The sequence below is a fragment of the Electrona antarctica genome, assembly GCF_951216825.1.
Source record: "Electrona antarctica genome assembly, chromosome: 12".
Lineage (NCBI taxonomy): Eukaryota > Metazoa > Chordata > Actinopteri > Myctophiformes > Myctophidae > Electrona > Electrona antarctica.
Genome location: NC_136793.1, coordinates 28775205 through 28798896, shown reverse-complemented (window position 1 = coordinate 28798896; position 23692 = coordinate 28775205). Strand labels below are relative to the sequence as shown.

At 43.6% G+C, this 23692-nt stretch overlaps 2 protein-coding genes across 4 annotated transcripts; both read left to right on the top strand.

Annotated features, from left to right (window-relative positions):
• The first annotated feature begins 176 nt into the window (after positions 1 to 176).
• LOC306933906 (kinesin-like protein KIF27) lies at positions 177 to 13220 on the top strand. The gene is made up of 15 exons (XM_079516276.1): positions 177 to 785; positions 2405 to 2584; positions 3169 to 3932; positions 4226 to 4369; positions 4534 to 4698; positions 4903 to 5096; positions 5587 to 5708; positions 6331 to 6456; positions 6871 to 7079; positions 7333 to 7395; positions 7936 to 8106; positions 8482 to 8673; positions 9423 to 9638; positions 10787 to 10985; positions 11737 to 13220. Exons 1-15 carry the CDS (start codon positions 497 to 499, stop codon positions 12366 to 12368), a joined length of 3666 nt encoding a protein of 1221 aa, XP_079372402.1. The 5' UTR covers positions 177 to 496; the 3' UTR covers positions 12369 to 13220.
• A 307-nt stretch (positions 13221 to 13527) lies between these two features.
• Positions 13528 to 23174, top strand: gkap1 (G kinase anchoring protein 1). Of its 3 annotated transcripts, none has more exons than XM_079515807.1 (12): positions 13528 to 13671; positions 14111 to 14370; positions 15325 to 15483; positions 15731 to 15811; positions 16600 to 16720; positions 17594 to 17619; positions 17800 to 17961; positions 18583 to 18669; positions 18967 to 19030; positions 19133 to 19203; positions 19330 to 19407; positions 22649 to 23174. In XM_079515807.1, the coding sequence occupies exons 2-12, from the start codon at positions 14128 to 14130 to the stop codon at positions 22688 to 22690; spliced, it is 1134 nt and encodes a 377-aa protein (XP_079371933.1). In that variant the 5' UTR covers positions 13528 to 13671; positions 14111 to 14127; the 3' UTR covers positions 22691 to 23174. The 3 variants fall into 3 exon arrangements, with proteins under 3 accessions (XP_079371933.1, XP_079371934.1, XP_079371932.1); XM_079515808.1 differs by having other exon boundaries at positions 13528 to 13682; XM_079515806.1 differs by having other exon boundaries at positions 13530 to 13772.
• Positions 23175 to 23692: the final 518 nt, after the last annotated feature.

Sequence of the window (23692 nt, the reverse complement as noted above, 5' to 3'; positions counted from 1 at the left end):
GCCTATGTTTCAACATTTGGATGTGGATTGAAAATATTAAACTGAATCGAAACGCAGTGCTTAGAGTTGTACGTGGGGTGGCACTGTTGCAAATATGTAACATTATGACCTGCAGTTCTCATCTCTTGTGCGAGTTTTCCTTGAGTACTGCTTGCATCTCCGTTTCCCAGGCAACCCACAAGCGACAACAAAACTGGAGGCAGAGGTAACGGTAACGTTATGGTGTTAAAAGTAACCCTTGGAACGCAAACGAGGACGCGGTTAGTCAAACATCTGTTTTGTTAACTCCTAGGCGTTCAGTAAATGTATGTAGGTAATAGCTCGCATGTTTGCTTTGACTGATCCACCAACTTTGTGATTGTGAATGAGTTACCCCAAATAAGCAAGAGATGCGACTGTCCGAGCGCGGTACGTCTTCAAATGGCATTAGTTAGCTGGCGTGCGACAACTAAACTAAACGGAACTGGGGTTTATCCGGCATCTTCAGTCGTCAAACATGGGCGAGATACATGTCCGGGTGGCGGTTCGAATCCGTCCCTTGCTACCCAAAGAAATTCTCCACAATCATCAGGTGTGTGTGAGAGTCATCCCGGACAGCACGCAGGTGATGCTCGGCACGGACAGGGACTTCTCCTTCGACCATGCCTTTGGACCAGCTATCAGCCAAGATGCCTTCTATGAGTCCTGCGTCCAACCGCTGGTTCAATCTCTCGTTGAGGGCTATAATGCAACAGTGTTCGCCTATGGACAAACCGGATCGGGCAAGACATACACACTGCATGATGGTATGTATGACCTTATAGCCTTGTTAAGACCTGTAAGGTCAAATACTGTACGTCTGACTTAATTGCTAATCTGTTAATTAGGTGACGGATTAGCAATAGCTTTTACTTGAGGCAAGTGTCACTTTTGGGGGACTAGATTTAGACTCCTAGGGACACCAATCAACAATGTGCTAATAGAGTTATTGGGCACAACAAGTCTTGGTATGACTCGGCTGGGGACTGAACCTTTGACCTCCCAGTCTGATAGCTGGACAGGACACTCTACCACAAGGCAACTGAACTGGTCTTGACACAATAGAGAAGCTGATTTTAATATCTTTATGTGATGCTGGGGTAGCTTACATAATAATTTAGCATGAACCCCAGCGTTCCAATTTAGGAGAAAATAGAAGATTTACAAGCTCACAGCTTGCATGCACAGTGCACACATGGTATAGAGCTATACCTGGTATAGCTGGTATATAGAGCTCAATGAAGTCCACACCCATAATACCAGAGGGAGTTCAACAAACCATGTGCAACCCAGATTCGGCACAAACAAGGGACCAAACTCTTCGCTCCTATGGCACCAAAAAGTGGAACGCCCTACCAACAGTCATTAAGACATGCAAATCCCTTGAATCCTTCAAAAGCGCTCTCAAAGGGCACCTACGGACGGCTGCAATTCAAAACTGGCCCCCGTAAAATCTGATTCCCCCACGGCCGCACCCACCCCTTTTTCCCCTCCCTGTATATGTTTTTTTTTTTTTTCTAACCTCCTCTATGATGATTTCTTGTTTTTGGCTATATAGAAGTGTATATTTGTACGTCTCTAAATGTTATGATGAATTGAACATGGTGGACCCTATTGTAAACAAGTGTAATACTTTATGGTGTTAACAGTTAACAGTTTTTATTGAGTTGTGCTTGAAACGTACTGTAATTCTCCAATCGGTTAATAAATATTTCAATCAATCAATCAATCTATATAGAAAAAAAGAGGAGGCCAAGTATAGACCCTGCGTGGGGGTCAGTGAGTGAAGCATATGGTTTAAGTGGTTAATGTATATTTTATTTTGTATTAATAATCTAAATCTCCCAAAGTAACTAGTTACTATAGCAGTCAAATAATTGTGGTGAAGTAAGAAGTACAATATTTGTTTTCCCGTTCATTTGTTGAAAAACGTGCTTCTTGATTGTTTGATTAATCAAAAAGAATAATTGCTAAGACAATTATCAATATTTGCAACCATAAGACCTGGAACGCATCTGTGTCACTTTAGAGTCTAACCACATCATTAACCATTATTTCATACTTTAGCTATTGACAAATACTGTAGCAGATATACAAGCAGTGCTGCACTACGAGCTTGTAGATCTGCTGTTTTTGAAAAATTTTAGTTGTTGCAATTGTAGTTTTTAAGTAACTCGAATATTTGCTTCTGGGGGGTCCTTGGAACTACATATTTTAAGATGGGGGTCGTGGCCAAAACATAATATTTGAGGTCCTTGACATGAAAAAGTTTGAGCACCACTAATATAGAAACACAGGTTTTTCTGAAAACTGTTAGGATTTAGAAGACATTTGTAGAATGGGTTTTATACTTTCCACTTGTGGCTGTCTCTGGTGTCTCTAACAGAGGAAGGGATGGGGATTGTGGGGCGTGTGGCCTACGATGTGTTCACTGGGCTGAAGGGCGAGCAGGCCACAGTGACCATGTCCTACATGGAGCTGTACAGGGAGGAGCTAAGGGACCTGCTGGAGCTTCACACCGACCACAAGGAGCTGCACATCAGAGAGGATGAGAGGGGCAACACAGGTAATCTACACAACTGGTTTTCAATGTTTTTGTGCCCAAGACAAGAAGACACACCAATAATTGGTGAAAATTCAAGTCAAATTTTCACAATGCGTCGCAATGTATGTGAGCTTGTAGGAAATTGCTGGAGAAAACGTTAAATTAGTGTTGTGTTTTTGTGTATTTTGGAGACCAGTTGTCCAACTGCCTCCAAACTTGGCCTAAATATCACGTATCTCTCATCTCTCATGTCTGGCTATTGGGTAGGCTACTTTTGCATAGGCTACTTAATTTGCATAAATATCAAATATGACCCAGATTATGGTCAGTAGGGGAGCAGCTCTACTGTGTGCATGCGCCACCTATAGGAAACTTCGGGGCTGAGGGGGTATGGGGGGGGGGTTCAGGTAGGACGAGACCAAACAACTTTTTTCTAGTTCTAATTGTGTGTGTGTGTGTGTGTGTGTGTGTGTGTGTGTGTGTGTGTGTGTGTGTGTGTGTGTGTGTGTGTGTGTGTGTGTGTGTGTGTGTGTGTGTGTGTGTGTGTGTGTGTGTGTGTGTGTGTGTGTGTGTGTGTGTGTGTGTGTGTGTGCGCACATTTCCAGTGGTTGTGGGACTGAAGGAAATGTTGGTTAGCTCAGTGGAGGAGCTACTCAGCATCCTGGACACAGGTAACGCCCTTCGCCATACCGGAACCACTCGAATGAACGAGCGCTCCAGCCGTTCGCACACCATCCTCACCCTTCAGGTGACAAAGCACTGCCATGGCAGTGTCCCCTCCTCAAACACTGTCTGCTTGTCAAAACTCCACCTGGTGGACCTGGCCGGCTCAGAGCGTGCTAGTAAAACAGGTAACACCGGGATTCGTCTGAAAGAGTCTGCTCACATCAACACGGACCTCCTGGCGCTGGGCAACGTCATCCGAGCCCTCACGGACCCTGGGCGAAATCGCAGAGAATCACACGTTCCATTCCGTGATGCCAAAATTACTCGCCTCCTACGTGATTCGCTGGGAGGCAGCGCACACACACTGATGGTGGCGTGTGTCAGTCCGTCCCACCACAGCGTGGCAGAGACCCTGAGCGTGCTGCAGTTTGCCTCGAGGGCACGTCATGTGCGCAACCGTCCTGGTAAGACCTGCGCTATTACCTGGGACCCAGGAGTGGCTCGCAGAGGAGAGCTGGAGCAGGAGGTCCAGACACTACGCGAGGCCCTCAAAGACAAGGGGAGGGAACTGGACGCTGTGAGGGGGAAGGAGGAGCTCCACTCCCAACAGGCCAGTCAGATGGACAGAGAGTTGGACCCAGAAGAAGCGCAAGCCCAACACATCACCATAGTGCAGCTCAGACGAGAGCTCAACAAATGCCAGGTATGACTCACAGATTGCTGTGAGTATATATTGTATATACTGTACTGTCTAAAAAAAGAGCAGCATATCAAAACAGGGAGTGCAGGGAGTACTGTGCAGAGTCTGAGAATCTCTCTTTATTTCACATGAGTCTTGAATTTGGTCAAGGATCATTATTTCCATAAGAGTAGCTACCACAGTACAAATTGAGTTGTATGAACGATGTAGTCTAAGTGTTAGTCTGTTAGACTTGGAGCAGGGAATAAAGGTTTTACATCTCTCTCTCTCTCTCTCTCTCTCTCTCTCTCTCTCAGGAGGCACTAGCCATAGATGAGCAGGTGTTTGTGCAGAAAGAGGACGAGCTGAGGCAGCTTCAGAAGGAGATGCGTAAACTCCTTCAAGAGAGCAAAATACACCTCCAGGCCTTTGAACAAGAGAAGGAGCGTACACGCATACAGGTGAGATGGACAACATATCGCACAAAAGGTATAGGCTATAGAAGGATAGACTGTAAACTTGTAAAGCTAAAAAAAAGAAAGAAAGAAAGAAAACAATAAAAAATAAAACATAACTTTCCTACATACCACAATCCTAACAACACATCCATTGGTTTTGATTTCAGACTGAACAAATGGTCGAGCAGCAGATACTCATCGATCGCCTCCGCGACAACCTCATGACCTCCAAAGTGACGTCACTAGAGGAGGGGTTTTCTGGGAAGTTGGTCAAGAGGCCTCACAGTGTCCCACTCCTCAGACACAGCTGTGGCCAGGGGCCTGCCAGAAATGTAGGTGACTGCCCCATAACTGTGTTTGTGTGTATTCAAGAGTACATGTTTTTAGTATTGTGTTATTATTACACAATCCTCATTGACTGTACTTGTTCCTTGTGTGTTCTATGTGTGTATGTGTGTATGTGTGTGCGCGTTTGCGTGCGTGCGTGCGTGCGTGCGTGCGTGCGTGCGTGCGTGCGTGCGTGCGTGCGTGCGTAGATCCACACCAGTCCTCCAGCCTATTCTTTAGAGAGAGTGATGGCAGCATTTAAGATGCGTGGTCAACTTCTGCTGGCTGAGGTTGAAGAGAAGGACGAGGTGTACTGCCCATTCATAACCCAGCAGGAGAAACTGAGCCACGGTGATCAAGGGGAAGAGGAGGAGGTCAATGAGGAGGGAGGAATGGGCTTTAGGTGAGAAGCTCTACCTATGTAAACGTACACAGTAAAATGCAGAGGGTTGATTTAACCGTTCAAATGGAACAAAATGGGCTCGTAAAAGTAGGATAGGAGTTAGGGGTTCAGTGATTTCCTCAAGGACACTTTCCAGAAGGCGCTGTGCCTGAATGATGTTTCCCAGGAGGCCGTTGCTTTGCCCACAGAGATAGCCAGGTTTCTGAACGTTTTGTCCCCATTTTTATTTCCATTTTATGCTTTCTCGCCTGATGGAAAATGCAATGGTTTTGCCAATATTTTGCAATAAAATGTTACTTTCATACAGTGATATTCACTTGAGGGTTAAAACAATTTCAGAAACATCAATGTTCTTCTAGCATTACCTTTTTGGTATAGTATGGCAGCCGTACATTATGCAGGGTGCTCAGACTTAATTATGATCCTTATAGGCATCTGTATTTCTGTTTTTATTTCAGCTGTCTAATCTATGCATATTATGTTTTAACAGACGTTCCTTAAACCGGACATGGACCAGCCGACAGAATCCAAGCCAGAAACAGAACAACACTTTGCTGGAGCAAAGGTCCCAGAACCAAATTAATTTACCTCAGCAGCCACAGTCAGCCACAGGTACTTGTGGATGTTTTTAGAGTCTGTTCTAGTGTAAGGACAATATTTCCCCAGGCCACCTTTTATCTCCCCAATTTCTCATCATAAAGTTGGCATGGTTTCTGGTTGAACGTGATTTGCTACTCCTCCCACACGGTGGCACACACATACTATATACCGGTATGTCAAATCACTTAATTGGGAACTGTGTACTTGTCTTTTTCTGATATGTTTCTGAACATATATCTATATGTTTTTTTTTTATCTCACAAACCATACGAGTTGGAAGAAGGTTCAAGCTGAAGCTTGTTTTACCAAAAAATCCCCAAATGATCAGTGCATCAAGTACTGATGACAAATCACATTGAGGGGCCTCTGCAGAACACCTGAACCCATAGTAGGCACCACAAATACAAAACGTTGAGTGTATTGCAGCAATGCTTCCGAACCAAAATTGCTTTCTCTTCTGAACATAGGGGCACCACAAATGCAAAAGGTTGAACCATATGTCGTAGAAATGCTATTTTACCCTGGTCATGATGGACACATGACTGGTGTCGGGCCAACCACACTTTGCAATTTTGAAAAAGTGTTTAGGTGTCTCATTTATTGTTGATCCTGCTTTTTCTTTTTTTCTTCTCAGCAACTGAGGAGATCAGTGCTGAAAGTAGCAGTCTGAGGGAGACCAGTATCATTCAGAGGAGAATCCGAGCGCTGTCAATCAACATGCGTATGAAAGAGGAGCTCATGAAAGAACTGGACAAAACTGGTGTGTGTGTGTGTGTGTGTGTGTGTGTGTGTGTGTGTGTGTGTGTGTGTGTGTGTGTGTGTGTGTGTGTGTGTGTGTGTGTGTGTGTGTGTGTGTGTGTGTGTGTGTGTGTGTGTGTGTGTGTGTGTGTGTGTGTGTGTGTGTGTGTGGTTGTGAGTGTGTGTGTGTGTGTGTGTGTGTGTGTGTGTGTGTGTGTGTGTGTGTGTGGGGGGGGGGGGGGGGGGGTGTCACAGTCTTTGCCTGCATGTGATGAATATGGTGTGAAGGACGTATACACAGTAAAATCCTGATTCTAAATGTGAACAATGCAAATCTCACAGTTAAAATAACAGTCTGGACTGTGATGTGTTCTGATCTGGTCTGGATCAAAATCTTTGCCTCGAAACTGTTCTCCTGTGTGTTTGCCCGTGACAGGCGAGGAGGCTGAGGCAGCAGAGCGACGCGGCAGGCAGGCTGCTGGAGGTGCGTTGGCCAGACTGTCCCTGCAGAGCCAGCAGGCCCGGGCGGAGCTCCACCGCAGCCTGCAGCACATGAAACTGCAAAGGCTGCAACTCCAGCACAGCCTCAGACAGCAGAGCGAGGTCAGGGACATGACCGGACCGCTGCTGGACGACCAGAGCACGGTCGGTACAAGTACAACAACCTCACCGCAACATCATAATGTTATAATGTTATAATAATAATGTTATAATGTTACATCATAATCTATGTAAAGTGCCTTGGATAAAGGCGCTATATAAATGCACCATTTAACTTCCGACCATATGCATTACTACTGTGTGCTCAGCAGTCCCATAACACTTCATTCGAATGAGTTGAGATGGTCACTGGTGGAATGAAATATGTTTCATAATGGTTTATTGCTTCCGTTTGCAGGATCTGGCAGTAGAGGATTTGACAGTCTGCCAAAGCAGCCTGACTGAAGACTCAGAAGGAAAGGTAAGGTGTGAGGCCTTGTCTGTGGAGGTGGTCCAACATTTAAACGTTGCACAGGTCATAACTTGCTTTCATCCACTTCCAATCTGGCATTCCAATTTTGGGAATGGCAATATATTGTACATTACAAAAAGAATATATATATATATATATATATATATATAGCTGATCTACAAGCTGAGAACGCGCTGCATCGCAAGCTTGCAGATCATCCATTTGCGCTATTCTTCGCAAGAGAAGTGTGACTGCGCTGCGTGTGTATCATGTGGGGTGTCTCAAACTCAGCCCCAAGAAAGGGGGGTTCCAAAGAAAAAAGGTTGCAACCCATTAAGAGTGGGAAAGCCTAGACGTTGTTGTACCAATAGAAAGTGACATTTTAGATGTTGCTATGTATATAGCAACAGGAATTCTTTTATTTATTTATTTTATAGAAAATTGATGATTTTCTGAAAACCTTTTCAGATTTAGAAGGCTTTTTTTTTTTTTTATCGGCCTCAGGTCTAAATGGGCTAATTACTGTTCTCCCTTTTTTCTGTGGTGCAGGAGCAGCAAAGTGTTTGGCTGGAGGAGGAGGAGGAGCTGGCCCTGCAGAGGAGAGCAGAGCTGCAGGAGCTGGAGGAGGAGTTGAGGACCAGAGAGGAGGTGCTGCAGCGCAGGGACCACTGTCTGCAACAGAGACACAAACTGGAGATCAAGAGGTTACGCTCCAGTCAGGTGTGTGTGTGTGTGTGTGTGTGTGTGTGTGTGCGCGCGTGTGTGTGCGCGTGTGCCGTGTGTGCAAACTTTAGGGCATAGAATCAAATCAGGGCATAGAATCAGGTTATCTCTGTATTAAAGATAGTCTGTACCTTTGACCCTAGCGTAGAGGAAGCTTTTATGACCAAGGTCATTAAATACCAACCACTCCTACACTCAGAGCTAGGATATAGGCGCAGACTATTAGGTTTTATATTTGGCAGTTGTTAAATGATTGTATTGTGCAGTATTGTGCGCGTGCGTGCGTGTGTTCACTTACATTGTGTCAGGGCAGACAACATTGCAAGGTTTTTTGTATAATTAAATACATTTTATATCAAATAAAACAAACAGGCGCTGAGTCGAGACCAGTCGCTCTTATCTGATGAGTTGCACTCCCTGGAGAAGCAGTTAGAGGGCAGCAGCAACGCGAGGCAGGCTGTAGGAGTCACTGCAGGGGAGCTGGAGAAGGAGAGGGATGTGCTCATACAGAGGAGAGATGCTCTGGACCTGCAGCTTAGAGATGGCAGGCTGCTCACTGCACAGGTTAGAAAGGTGTGTGTGTGTGTGTGTGTGTGTGTGTGTGTGTGTGTGTGTGTGTGTGTGTGTGTGTGTGTGTGTGTGTGTGTGTGTGTGTGTGTGTGTGTGTGTGTGTGTGTGTGTGTGTGTGTGTGTGTGTGTGTGTGTGTGTGTGTGTGTGTGTGTGCGTGCGTGCGTGCGTGCGTGCGTGCGTGCGTGCGTGCGTGCGTGCGTGCGTGCGTGCGTGCGTGCGTGCGTGCGTGCGTGCGTGCGTGCGTGCGTGCGTGCGTGCGTGCGTGCGTGCGTGCGTGCGTGCGTGCGTGCGTGCGTGCGTGCGTGCGTGCGTGCGTGCGTGCGTGCGTGCGTGCGTGCGTGCGTGCGTGCGTGCGTGCGTGCGTGCGTGCGTGCGTGCGTGCGTGCGTGCGTGCGTGCGTGCGTGCGTGCGTGCGTGCGTGCGTGCGTGCGTGCGTGCGTGCGTGCGTGCGTGCGTGCGCAACAGTGTGCGTGTGCGTGTGTGGACTGGGAACATTGTTTCCTCTGGTGGTCCAGAGGTTTCGACAACTTGGGATGCCTGCAGTACTCCGTCCTTGTGCCCATTGAGTGCTGGGGGACATGTCATGCTTGTTGTATCATGACTGAGAGGACTGCCTTAATTTTGTGAATGCAAATTTGCTGCACCTGAAATATGTATGTCCTTGTCTGCAATTTCCTTTGTGTGGACATAAATAAAATGAGCGTGTGCGACTGTGCGTGTCTGTGTGTTTGTGTGTGTCTAGGAGGAGCATTCACTAATTCAGCTGGAGGAAGCTGTAGAAGCGCTGGACACTGCCCTGGAGTTTAAAAACCGCTCCATAGTGAACAGACAGAAGCAGCTGTCAATCACCTGTCAATCACATAGTACTGAACCCGCCCAACAATGTGACGTCATCATGAAACTGAGAGCGCTCTCGCTGCCTGAGGCCTCAGAGCTGCTGGTGCAATACTTCAACAAGGTCAGATAGGACACACACACACACACACACACACACAAGCTCTTTCAGGTACAGTACTTTGCTTCAGCAAAGTACAGAGTACGGTACTACAGCAGAGTAATTATTTAGTTACAGAGGGGTGGGAGTTTATACGTTTTACTTCTTCTCACTCCTTTTCGGATATGCCTAGATTTCTTTCTTTGTCTTTTTTTCTTCTTGCTATATTTGAATCTATTTATTTTAACATAATTTTGGTTATGTTCTATATTGTCTGAATCAACTTTGTTTGTGTTTGTTTATGTACTAAATGAGTGACTTTGAGAGCTGTTTCAGCATACAATGTAAGTCAATGAGGAGCATATTTTGAATTATGAATTTTCTAATCACTGGAGCAATTATTTTTGATTTCTTGTCCACATTTGGAGTTACATCATGGCAAGGTAACTAAACAACCCAAACCTCTACCAAAGTGGTCTTGCCCTTTAAGAAACAGTCCACACTTGCAGAAGAGGTTATAGCATTTTTGAGTGCTGCAACCACTCCTATAGACAGCTATGTGTGTCCCTGGCTGTGTCCCTGGGTCCGAGCACAGACATAGAATATTCTCACCACCAAGTGTCACTGTTGTGCAGCCTAACACACACACACACACACACACACACACACACACACACACACACACACACACACACACACACACACACACACACACACACACACAGGCCAGGGAGGAGAGCTAGTACAGTACAGTACAGTACAGTACAGTACAGTACAGTACAGTACAGTACAGTACAGTACAGTACAGTACAGTACAGAACCACTCACTTCAGACTGGAATGATTTTTATTTCTTTTTCCAAACAATAATCGAAACAGATACATTCAAGAAAAAGAAAAACAAAACAAAAACGAAGACAAACCAGTACAAGAAACAAAACAATAAGGACAAAAAGCAAAACAAAAAAAGAGAGAGGGGGAGGGGGGTTAATTTACCACAGCAGCAGTCTCATCCATTTGAAGTAATATATTGTATATTAAGTTCATGTTTTTTCTGCCCCCTGCCCTGCCCTGCCCTGCCCTGCCCTGCCCTGCCCTGCCCTGCCCTGCCCTGCCCTGCCCTGCCCTTTCCTTCCCTGCCTCCCTCACCACTACAACCTCTCTTTTCTTTAGGTGGTGCATCTCCGTGAAGAGGAGCGCCATCTCCGGTTGCGTTGTGAAGAGCTACAGCTGCAGGCCTGGGAGCAAGACAAAGTGCTGAGGGAGATGGAGGCTGCCCTGCAGCGCGTGGCCCTGGAAACAGACCGTAGGCTCACCCAGCAGCACAGAGAACATCAGGGCACCGTTCAACTACTGCTGCAACAATTTACAGGTGAGGAAAGGCATTCGTGTCAGTGGTCACCACCCCACAAAGTACCTCAAGCTGGGACGTTGACTTATTTTGTAGCCTACATTTACAATTTTATAAGCAATGTAAATAAACCCGGAGGGCATTAACAATGCTTTATGTCTGGTAGTAGAAAATTACATTTACAATTACTGTATTTGCCAAATGTCAAGGAGTTCTGACAAAGTCAAGGCCTACTTTATTGGATATTTGGCAAATGTTTGACTGCATTGACAAAAAAACGACAAATAGAACATAGCTTTGGATATAATGTTTCTTATGTCAAAGGATCAACGTAAGTCAGAACACCTTAAGATTGAGTGAATTCAAGTATTTACACTGACCAACTAAAGATTATTCAACTGAAATAAAAATGTCTTTGCATTTCCCAATGGGGGTATGATGTGGCAGAAATTAGATTATGAAGTTAGATAGCCTGATGGGTAAACTCCAAGAACAAGGACAAAGGTTAATGCCTTTAATGTCGACCGGTTTCGACACTCAAGTGTCTTCCTCAGAGCGTGGCTAAAGTTCAAGTCCTTATATACTCCAAGAGGCCAGGCCATGCAGTATATTGAGTTGGCCATGTCTATTGTCAATCGTTGTGAACATTGTGTGTGTGTGTGTGTGTGTGTGTGTGTGTGTGTGTGTGTGTGTGTGTGTGTGTGTGTGTGTGTGTGTGTGTGTGTGTGTGTGTGTGTGTCTGTGTGTGTGTGTGTGTGTGTGTTGTGTGAAGGCAGGTCAGAAGAAAAGGATGAGGGCCTCCTGGCTCGAGTACAGCAGCTGGAGAAAGAGTTGTTTTTCTACAAGAGCTCTAGTCGTCAGCTGAAGAAGAAAGTAAGAGAGTTGCTGAATGACCCTCAGCTTTCCCTGCCGCTGCCTGCCACACGATCCTCACTTCAAGAGACACGGCCGGAGTCATCACACACAGACACACAGAATATGCAGGTATACACAAGAACAAGCGGTCAACAGACGCCTGCTGAGCGCAGGAAGACACACAAACTCCAGGCAAAGATGAGCCAGGCATTGGCTGACGCAGGGCAGACGCACACACAGAGACACAAACATCGCACTTCATGTCCTTCCTCATCTTCTGAGCTCCAAACACACAAAAAATCAAAGGTTCTCACGCATGCCAGCGTGCATACACACACACAGCCTGAAGAAAGGAACGGAGGAGGCCACAGTGGGGATGGGTTGAAGATGATGCCAGTCTGCCTGCCTCGCAGAGAGCTGAGACAGATCTCCCCGGCAGACCTGCAGGTTGGTGTCAATGCCACAGGGGGGTGCCATTCTGCAGCGAGGACCACCACAGATTCAATACTGGAGGACTCAATAGAAATGTCCAGAAACATGGACTGTTGATGCAGGTAGCGATATTGCATTCACTAAGACTGGGGCCTTTGGAAGTTTCTGAACTGAAGAGAGGGCCTTGCTATCTTGATAAGTTAAAAATATAATAATAATAAAAAAAATGTTGTATTGTTAATTGGAGTAAAACAAATAATAAGCAAACTCTTGTGAGGATGTTCTCTTCTCGTGTATACTACTTTTGGCATGGAAGTCATAAATGTTACATATTCCATTCAGTGTAAAGTCAAAGAAGTTGATGTGTTGACACAAGGGCTGTAAGAATTTGCTACAGTGCATCAACTTTGAACGTTTCTGTAAATTGGTCAGAATCTTCCATCATAAAAAATGTTAAAGGTTAGACAACATCGATCAATAGTAATGGCGCTTTTACTATAACAGGCTACCATGGGCTAGTAGCCGGTTTAATTTATTTTGTATTTCTTTCTTATGTTTGCCTTTTCTTCTCCAGTTTCATCTGTAGGCCTACCAGTTTCATTTTCTGTTTTGGTGGGAACTCTTTAATTGCCAGAGCTGAGACCAACTATAATGCAATATCTGAAACATGGAAATGATTAGATTTATTGTGAAGATAACATGGATAAAATTGAGCGCATTGTATTTAAGCATACAGCCTCCTTTAAAACCATTTTAAGCTAACTTCCTAGCTGGCCAACCACTTGTTAGAAATTTAAACAGCAGCACTTGCTCAACATTTGTATCTCGAGCACTTGTGGGATGTGACATTATGCTCCCTACCCTCCTCCCCCTATGCCCATGTTCACACTCTAACAGTAATGCACTTAAATGAGCAAGTTACTAGATCAAATCTGATGATTTTCTGAAATAAATGTTTTATTAAAATCTTGTAGGCCTATGTCTGTTTTTTCTCCTGTTGAATCTGGAGCATGGATTTTGAGATTTATCTTCAGATATTTGTCTTCCAAAACCTAAATATACTATTTATTATTTTTATTCCAAAGTTTGAAGAGTGGGCAGTGGGCACCTCAATGTTGCTGATGCTGAATGTTGTTTCAATCAAGAGTAAGACAAGAGACGTATTTTATTGATTTTGACATATACAATTTCAAAATCGATAAAATATGTACATCTATGATAGTCTTGATCCAAGACTAGTAGTAGCCACTACATCAGACTGTCCCACCCACCCACCCACCCACGACTCTGGTTCCTCCACCGCGTGTCACCGCAGCGCGGAACTAGACCATACATTTTTGGTCCAACCGGGCTCCTGTACTCACCCATCGCCCAACGAACAGTGCAGAGAAATAGAATCGTTACAGCGATCGAATCACAGGTGAAAAGAAAGTGTGTCTTTCTTGACCAACATTTGTTCGCGCATATCGCCACGCAAACACACATCAAGTACTATCGCAAGGATACGCGTTTTGCGCGAAAGTACGAATACGTTCTTTGTTGTCACAATTCACTAGTTTAACACTTGTTTGGGTAGCTCTTTGAGCTAACCAGCCACCGCAGCTAACACGGCTATCCACTGTTACTTTACTGCATTGTAATGCTAGGTACCATTGCACGTTGAAGCGACAGGATTCTTGATTTTAGACGGATATTCAAATGCAGTAATATATTACGACTTCATTCATATAAGGCTTACGCAATCTTGTGTCTTAACTGGAAGAGTGGCTTGTATTAGACAAAGGTTTCAACTGGGGGGTTTTGTTTTCTGGCAGTATTTCAGGTATTGTCAGTTCAGTCGTTTCGTTTGTTTCATTCAGATCAACTACCAGTAGCTATGGCATCGTCTACAATGATCAACGTCCCCACCACCGCGTCCCGTTTCGCCTTGCTTCAGATCGACACCGAATCGGACTCGGACAGTTCTGAGGTGGGAAAGACCACCGGCACCAGCAAAGCTGGTCGGGACTCTGGGAAGAGCCGGACGGGGAAGGCAGCAGGGAAAGTCGCTCAGAACAATGACAAGAAGAAAGACAAGAAGAAGAAGAAGAAAGAACAGCAACAGACTGAAGCAAATCAGGTGTGTGAGTGCCAAGAGAGGTGCATTCAATTAGATGAAGCAGTAGCACCATATTGCCCATTTTACATTCAACTGGTTGTATTGTCATATTGTAATGATTTCCTCTACCCTTCATTTGTTTCACTTCATAACTGAAACCATGTTGGGAGGGCCTTTCACACTGATAGGAAGCTTTCTGTCCAACTGCCTCTTTAAACAAATTTGTAAAGACTGGTGACCCAGGACATTGGGTTAGATATCCAGAACAATTAAAGTTATAATCTGATACGATCACTGACAAATTTAGCCTCGAATGTAAATGCTTTTTCATCACATACACTACCTTATTGATACCTTTATTTATATATAACTATGCTCGATACCTGACAACAACCCAATTGATTGGGAATGGATCACGGTCACCATAATTGAGGCAGCTGACTAAAATCAGTGCAAGCTAAAGTAAATAAATGGTACAATTTACAATTTAGGCATTTAGCAGACGCTCTTAATCCAGAGCAATTTACATTAAGCAAGAACAAAAAGCATGGGAATACATCACATATGTAAAATGCATTTATCTATGGTAAATACTAAATAGCACTTTTATCGAAAGTGCTTTACATAGATTAATTGTCCCATTCACAGTTTCACACACATTCATACACCGATGGCGGAGGAAACTATGGCACCACAGGAGCAATTAGAGGTTCAGTGTCTTGCTCAAGGACACTTCAACACTAACTCTGGAGGAGCCTGCGGCCACTCTACCAGAGCCACTGCCACCCCTAAAATCATACCTGCAGAAGTAACTCATCTACGCATCTAAAACATTGTGGTTGCTGCGCTGATGAAACAAGCATTTCTGACTATCTCCATTGAGGCAGATAGATTCTCAAGGTTGTAGTATTGGAAATAAAAAAAGTGGGATCCCAATCTTCTGACTGATGTATGTATTTGTTTTTTGTCAATCAGTTGCGAAGTCTGGCTTTCAAGAAGCTCCCTCAGAAGTCATGTGCCCCACAACCCATGACTCTCCAGGCGGTAGCAAATGACCTTCTCAATCCTACAGCAGGGGACCAGGGGATTGCACCCACTGAAGGATGGCAGCAATGGAAACAGAGGGATGAGCAGGTAGGAAGATAAGGGGGAATGAGCACATGCTGAAATCTCCACTGTCTATGATTTAGGAGTCTGAACATGTGTATAGCAATGAGATTACGTGGTAGAAAGATCACATTTGCTATGTTTAATCATAATTAACACTTTGGTAATGCTGTTGCTGCTCCGACTGTGACAAGCTGCAATTTAACAGATAAAGAGAAACATGGATCTGATGTGTTTTCTTTCCTTGTCTCTGTGTTCCTTCGCCCATCTGTAGATAACCAGTGAGCTGTATGAGGCAGACTTAGAAAAGGCCTTGATTCTCAGCCAAATGGACTTTGAACAACAGAAGAAAGAGGTACACCACAAACAAATACTTTACATATACTACCATGCTGTTTTTTGTTTAATGTATCATACATAACAATACAGGAATTCCACATGACTTAATTTGGTGATTTGGTTGTCAGTAAAAGTATTTGATTTGATTTATTTATTAGATCCCCATTAGCTTACTGTGAATCACAGTAGCTACTCTTCCTGGCGTCTCAAGACAGCACACCAGATTAGACACATGTGCCACCAATGCTCACCATCTTTATTTTAGGCCAGAAGTTGTTAATTACCTCTCCATCGGGAGAGTGAGACAACAAACATAAAGCTTATAGATTGTAGCTCTAAGCAATATCAGTTTCCCTATGAATATGCTGAATCAATAATTCAATATACATGTGGAGCCATCTTGTTCATTTCATGGCGTGTGCTGAATCTGATTTGATTAACTTCAGATACTGCACAAGTCATGCTCAGTCAGTTAAGCATACATGACTAGCTAATTGAAATCGAGTCGCATTGTCTAAGGAAATTACCATTTGCTGTATGTTTCCTTGAAGCCAATACCTCAATTGAAGCAAGGTCATGCAAAGATTAAAAGGGAAAATTAAATGCAGTTCTAGTCCTGTTAAGGATTTTTCTTCTTTTTGTTAAGCTATTATTTATTTCCCAGGACTTCCTGTGCTGTAATCTACAGCTGAGTTTTGTAATGAGTAATGGCACTTATGTTGCCCTCTAGTGTTGGGCTGAAGACATGGGAACTTGACACTTAAGCATTATCTTTAATATATTTGACTTTTCTATTTTTTACAGGGCGTCACAGACACCGTCTCCCCTAAGTCTCGAGGGGGAAAGAAGGAAAAGAAGAAGAACCAGCAGGGAAAAGATAAGAAGACTGTCTCTCTACAGGATTTTCAGGCAGAAGGAAGTGTTGGTGAGAGAAAAGTAGAGAAAGTGTTGTGGGATGTAGTCAGAATGATGGCTTTGTGATCCTTAATCCACATTCTATTCAGTATTTTAGCTGTGACGTGAGCGCCCCCTCCTGAGATACATCCGGGTCCTACTTTGTGTCGCTTTTGTGTCCCCATAGAGTTATACTGTGACGCTCCGTCGGACTAAATCTGAGACGAAAACAACCACGAAAGTCTCATTTTACTGCTTTCCTCGCAACAACAAAGCTGCGCTGCTCTCCCAAATCTGGCGGTGACAGGCCGTCTGCCCCACACGGAATACTATCGCCATTTTATTTAATTGTGTCAACTAAATCCTAATTAATGCAAACTAGATTCAACATACTCAAGCCTGCAAACATTCTAAATATGCCCCCGAAATATTTTACTAAGCAAATGGACCACCTTCCACCTTCAATAATAATGATAATAATAGTCTTTATTGTCTCCACATCATTTTTTTTGTCATAGACACTTGTACAAAACATTAATAATTCTACTCTAGTTGGAAGCATTAAGACCCATTTTAACCCTCAATGGCTTCCTTTCTGAAAAATAACGTAATTGTAAAAAGATTCACGCGTTTAGATATTCTATTTACAATGAGATGCGGACGGGAGCTGGTGCCCCTTGGACCCGGACGTTACGTAGCACTACAAAATGACGTCGGACTTAAATACTCAATTATCCCCTGTACACAGTAGATTCTCTCCGAGAGTAAAATGTACAGAGGATGTTACTGTGTACTTTCAGTTTCTGACTAATCCAAAACAAAATTCTGAATGAAATGAATTGTTCTATATTTTGACTTGGAATGAACAGTATAACCACATACTTGTAATCCTCTGTATTTGCAGAACATCAAGCTAAGAAGGAGAAAGAGGTGAGACATGCCGAACATTCCCATTCCTAAATCCAAAAATCCAGAAATTGTTTTAAACTAGAGTAACCTTTATCAAGCTCGCTCTATATAAACTGTATATATTATTAAGATTGGTTGAGTTGTCATATTTACATAACATGTTGTCACTGCTAACACCACTGTTAACATTACACCATACAGGAATCTAGTGCAGTTAATATAGAATTAGGTGTGGCGCAGGAGGATCGGTTCTTCAATAAGCTGGAGGATGATGTCAATCGCATCATCCAACGGGAAAAGAGACGTGAGCAATATGTCAACAGCCAGGGGCAAGAGGTCAACACCTCCACAGAACATGAACCGGTGAGATGGACTGACGGGGTCAGTGTATTGGGACCCACAGCTGTTAAGTGTGCAGTGTCACCGAACATTGAATACTATCGCTGTGGTCCGTGCCTTGTAGTATGATAAAGAATGTATTTGCCAGCTGATTGAGATTTTTTGGTTTTGTTAGTTTTCAATGAACATATTACCATTTAAAGTTTGGTGAATGTGATTTGATCAGTGGACTAAGTTTTAGCCTCAGTTTTTCTGCTCACCCACTATCTGTCTGTCTGCCTGTCTGTCCGTCCATCCGTCTGAAGGATTTTTCAAATCGGTCAACTCAATATTGAAGCAAAATAAATAAGTATTGCAAAAGTAACTAGGCGAGTAACGTTACTAGTTACTTACATATTGCTTTGCCTAAGTTATGTTTTGAAAGCAGTAACAATAACTAGTTACTAACTTAAAGTAACAATGGGCATAACAAGGATTATTATTTGGGACATGGATCATGGTGGAGATCTGTGCTCCACTGTGTGCAAAGGTTGTGATTTATCTTTCTCAAAATTCCAGGCTGTTAAAGGTATGCTATTAACCTTTTAATCATTTCTAAAAGCAGCTCTTAATTTCCTGCCTTTTTACACCCCACCCCGCTCCCAGGACCCTCGGACAGAACAGTTGAAGTACGATCTGGAGAAGAAAGACCAGGAGATTGATAAACTAAAGAAGACCATCTCACAGTGGGAGGTCAGTGGTCTTAAGCAACAGTTGCCTGATCGTCCATTGTTGAATCACACATTAGCCATTTCTTACCAATTTTAACAACACATTCAGACATTTCCAATTATAGACACCTATAGACTCCTCTCTACAGTGAGAAAAGGTTTACTGTCAGTACCCGTCTCATATCATATTGTGATGAGTTAACATGGGCTGTCCTCATTGAGGCATTTTTTAAGGGTGTCTGAGAGGGAGTATTTATTCACTGTATTTTGGAGTGTGCAAAACTAATTCTTCCTTTGTCCTGCTTCCTTTTCTCTGCAGATTAAATACAAGGAAGTAAAAGCAAGAAATTCCCAGCTCCTTAAAATGCTGCAGCAGGGGGAGAGTGAGTTGAATATGGCAACTTAAACACCCAGTTTGATTGATCTGGTATTGATCTCTTATTCTCTTCTAACGTGCTCTCCTCCAATGTGTTCTCCTTCACCAGTGAAAGATAAAGCAGAGATCCTTCTACAGGTGGATGAGCTTTTAAATATAAAAGAGGAACTGTCATCACAGGTGTGTGATATATGTGCACACACATTGAACGCCTCACCTTTGCATCCAACTATAACTACCAGTCATTTGTATTATTAGGAGTTAATCTGAATCAGATAATGTGACTGTATGATTTGTCTCTTTTAGGTATCATTACTGCACGCTGCCCTGGAACAAGAAAAGTCTAAAGTTAAAGGCCTCCAGTCAGAACAGCCAAAGCATCAGGTAAGATTGTCCTTGGGCTAAAGGTGTGTGGGGAAGGGAGGTCGAAGGTGAGAGACTACGTTGCAATTTGGACTCGGCAAGCCAAATTATGTGTATGAGAGATTGTACAAGTGCGTGTGAAGTAATGTGTGTTCCTTCCTCTAGAAAAGAGAGATGTCTAAACCAGTAGAGAGCAGAAGGGACAGGGCCATGGTAACAAAACTATAGCTATTGTAGATGCAGCACAAACTATTAAAGGACCACTTCACCACCTAACTTCATATAATTGGTCCTCACTAATGTTCATGATAAAATACCACGATTTCTTTCTACTCGGTCTGTGTCTCATAGGAGGGCTGTTGGCAGTTCAGAAACCCATCCACCAGTGACATCATCGAATAGGAATCCAAGCTAATAGAAACGGCAGGCTTTCTATTCCTGAAAAGTTGCAATGCGACATTTTTTGTCTGCTTGTCTGCCTAATGATGATGTCACTGGTGGACGGGTTTCTGAACTGTCCACAGCCCTCCTATGAGACAGTAGAAACATATATCATGAACATTAGTGAGGACCAATTATATGAAGATGGGTTGAAAAGTGGTGGAAGTGGTCACTATTCAAGGTTCAAGGTTCAAGGTTTCTTTATTTTGTCTCCCAAGGGAGAAATTTGTCTTGGACCCCAAGGACCCGTCCTGCAGCATACAGATACAAAACAATACAAAACAAATACACAATACAAGACAACAAAGGCACACGGTGACCCGTACAACATTAAAAAGAAAAGAAAACACACACCAACATACCTAGTGCAAAAGAAGAAGAACATCACCTCATAACCTTTGACCCCTACCCTGTCTGCTCTCTGCAAGGACTCTGTTAAGGAGTGTGATTGACAGAGGGACAAAGGAATGCTTGTACCTATTATATTTGCACGCATGGACCTCGTACCTCCTACCTGATGGCATTAGCCGATATTCAGGGTATAGTACATGGGAGGGGTCAGACACAATTTTCTTAACCTGTCCAATGGTGGCCTGCTCAAAAATGAACTGGAGGGTGATCGGAGGTGTAGACATACCCATGATCTTCCCTGCCATTTTGGCTAATCTAAGGATCTCAGATTTGTATTTCACAGTTAGGTTTCCAAACCAACTGGTGATACCATACCTTAGAATAGACTCTATACTAGCTCTGTAGAAAATCAGCATTATGTTTCTACTTACACCAAAAAGTCTGAGCCGACGGAGAAAGTGAAGGCGTTGGTGTACCTTTGCACACATACTTGTCACATGGGAGTGCCAGCTTATATCACAATCCATGTGCACTCCTAGATATTTATAGGAGGTGACCTGTTTGATGTCATGACCATGTATGGTGATCGTGGTGTGGTCACCTATAGACCTGGGATCCACTACAATCTCCTCAGTTTTCCTTACATTAACTTGTAAGTGATGTTCATCACACCAGGTTACAAACCTGTCCACTCCAGTTGTATGGCTACTGGTGTTACCTTCACTTGTGAGTAAACTAAGTATAACAGTGTCGTCAGAGAACTTGACTACACACTGATTGGACTGTGAGCTGACACAGTTGTTTGTGTATAAGGTAAACAAAAGGGAGGAATTAACTGTCCCCTGGGGGGCCCCTGTACTGCTTACTGCTCTATCAGAGAGCGCCAAATTAAATCTCACCTGTCTATTGGGTGACTTCATTTGAAATATAAATATGGTGCATAGGGCTGTGAATATTTGGTATCCCATGATTTGATTCAATTCCGGGTGGTTATTCGATTTAAAATTGATTCTCGATTCAAAATGATTCCCAATCGATTTGATTCCTTTTAATTTGAACCACTTCTGTACACCTGTAGACCTGTGATATGAAAATAAAAATGGATTCTGATTTGATTCAAAACAATTGCCAAAACGTTGCAGTGAAAATCTATATAATTTGATGTTCAATCATTACGCCTACATGCTGATCCTTTGCAAATGAGTTCAAAGAAAACCCCCACTTGGGAATCCAGTCAGACGGGGTGAGGAGGAAGAACGAGAGGGTTCCAATCAAGTGTTGCTCTAGATATGAATTAATAATCACATCGTAGCCCAATGCCCTTCCAGCGTCACCAGGATTTTCATACATGTGTGTCGCCGGTTAGCCTCTGTCCAGAAAAGCCTGGTCACAGCCTAAGGCAGAGACGCTATCGGCAGAAGTGTCAGTCTGGAACATCCGTCAGATGTATTTCCCCTGGATACGATATTTTTCCGACCAATCACAACACTTGTTTGATTCAGAGAATGTAAACTGATTTGTAAAGCATTAACGTAATTTCCTTGAGCGGTACTTCCGCCAAAATCCCGCAACTTCCGCCCTAAAAAATGATGCCGTCTACAGCGTAGGTCTTGCCCAGCGGTGATCAGATTAGTGAACCAATAGGATCCACCGCCTGTTTTAGACCGGCACCCGCCCCTCTAGACCAGAAAGCACACAGACTGGCACTAAAAGCAAGGAGCAAGTGTAATGGCGGATTACCCTTGGAACGATGCAAGTTGGAATTGCATGCCCCACCCAGTATTATGTCTGTAATGTGTCCCTTCTATGCCCATATATGGAGTTCTTTGTCAGGGATGCCCAAATATGGAGTCTATGCAGATGTCAGAACAGGCCAGCTCCATATATGGAGATATAGGGGTGATCAGGTCCACCGGGCAGTGGCTTTTGTGCTGGTTCTCGTCAACAGTGTATCCGACACCGGGCACTGCACTCCCTGTGGTGGTGGGGAATGCGTGTGTCAAATTTGAATTTGGTGGGGCGAACGGTTCTCGAATTATGTGGATTACAGACATACATACATGTGTACGTACAGAGACTTGGGTGCATTTATAGATGGATGAAAGAAATATCAATTTCAGATTAATAGCATCCCATTGGTTCATTTTGGAGTGTAAGACCGCTGTGATTTTTCTCTATGTTGTGATGCAGTGAATTCATGCTCCGTCGTACGGCAGTGCAGAAAATAGCTGATCTACAAACTCACAACATGTATGCATCGGCTATTTTTTGGCACGCGATACCTTATAATAAATAAGGCTTAAGCGGTTTTCTGGAGCAGAATATGATTGATACAGTTTTGGGTGAGATCCTGGTGGTGATGTTTGGGCTGCCTCATTGTATGCTGGGAGGCTGATGACTTGTCCTTTCAATTCTATATGATGCAATTCTTCATAACGTGTTGTCATCCCTGGTCTTTTCTGACTGGCAGGGAAACAAGAAGGGGAAGAAGGGTTCAGAGTCAGATCTATGAAGAGTCCAGCAGGAGGATGCAGTGACTGCAAAAATATGTAACTGAACAAATAAATGAAGAAAAAAAAGTAGATTTTCTTATGGGAAGAACCCACCCCGATTTGCTTTTTTTATGTTTCTCCCAACTTTGTCAAGACACTATGCATGCCCCCTCAACACACATACATACACACACACACACACACACACACACACACACACACACAAGACTGACTCGCCTGACTTGGTGGGATGTATTGCACAGCAGAATAATAAGAGGCTTTAAAAATCCTTCATAAGTGTTGAATGATGGTTTTGATTTCCAGTGCTGCTGTTTTTAGGTGAAGTGGTGACACTTTATTTCCAGCACTGTTCATGTTCAGTTTAAAGCACGCTGTGTATCCCTTTTCCCGTTCTGATGCCAAAATGACATGTAACTTTTTGATTGTTCTGTTTTTCTTTATCTCACTGTAAAGTAGGCTAAATAAACTACCTTTCCAGTGGAAGTTAAGTGTGAGGTTTTTCTTTGCAACATTCTATCAATCTATCTTGTGAATTTCAAGACTTGTACATGTTCATTTTATTTGCATTAAGATGATTTTGCTGCTTCACTTTTTTTTGTTTTATCTTTTGTAATTCCCATGCATTTCAGTCTAGTGTACCATATGTTGGTGGTTGTCAAACGTTTTAATTTCAAGGACCCCAGTAGGTAATTATGGACCCCCACTGTTCCTAAGTTCTCTTGTGTGTACAAATGAGATGCAGAGCTGTGTGTTCTAAATAAGTATAGCCTACCTTTGCTGAGGACCCCCTAAACCTAAAACCTTAGCCTAAAACCTCCGCGGACGCCGCTTTGAGAACCACGTGTGGGCTGGACAGATTGCTGGACTGCTATCAGCAGTAATGCTTTTATTCTATGTTGTAAGACAGCTGTGTCGCTCGCTGAAATTAGGCTGTCTACAAGCTCAATGCGTCGCCATGCAGTTTCGAAAATCTATTTTCAGCGAGCAACACCGTCGTACGA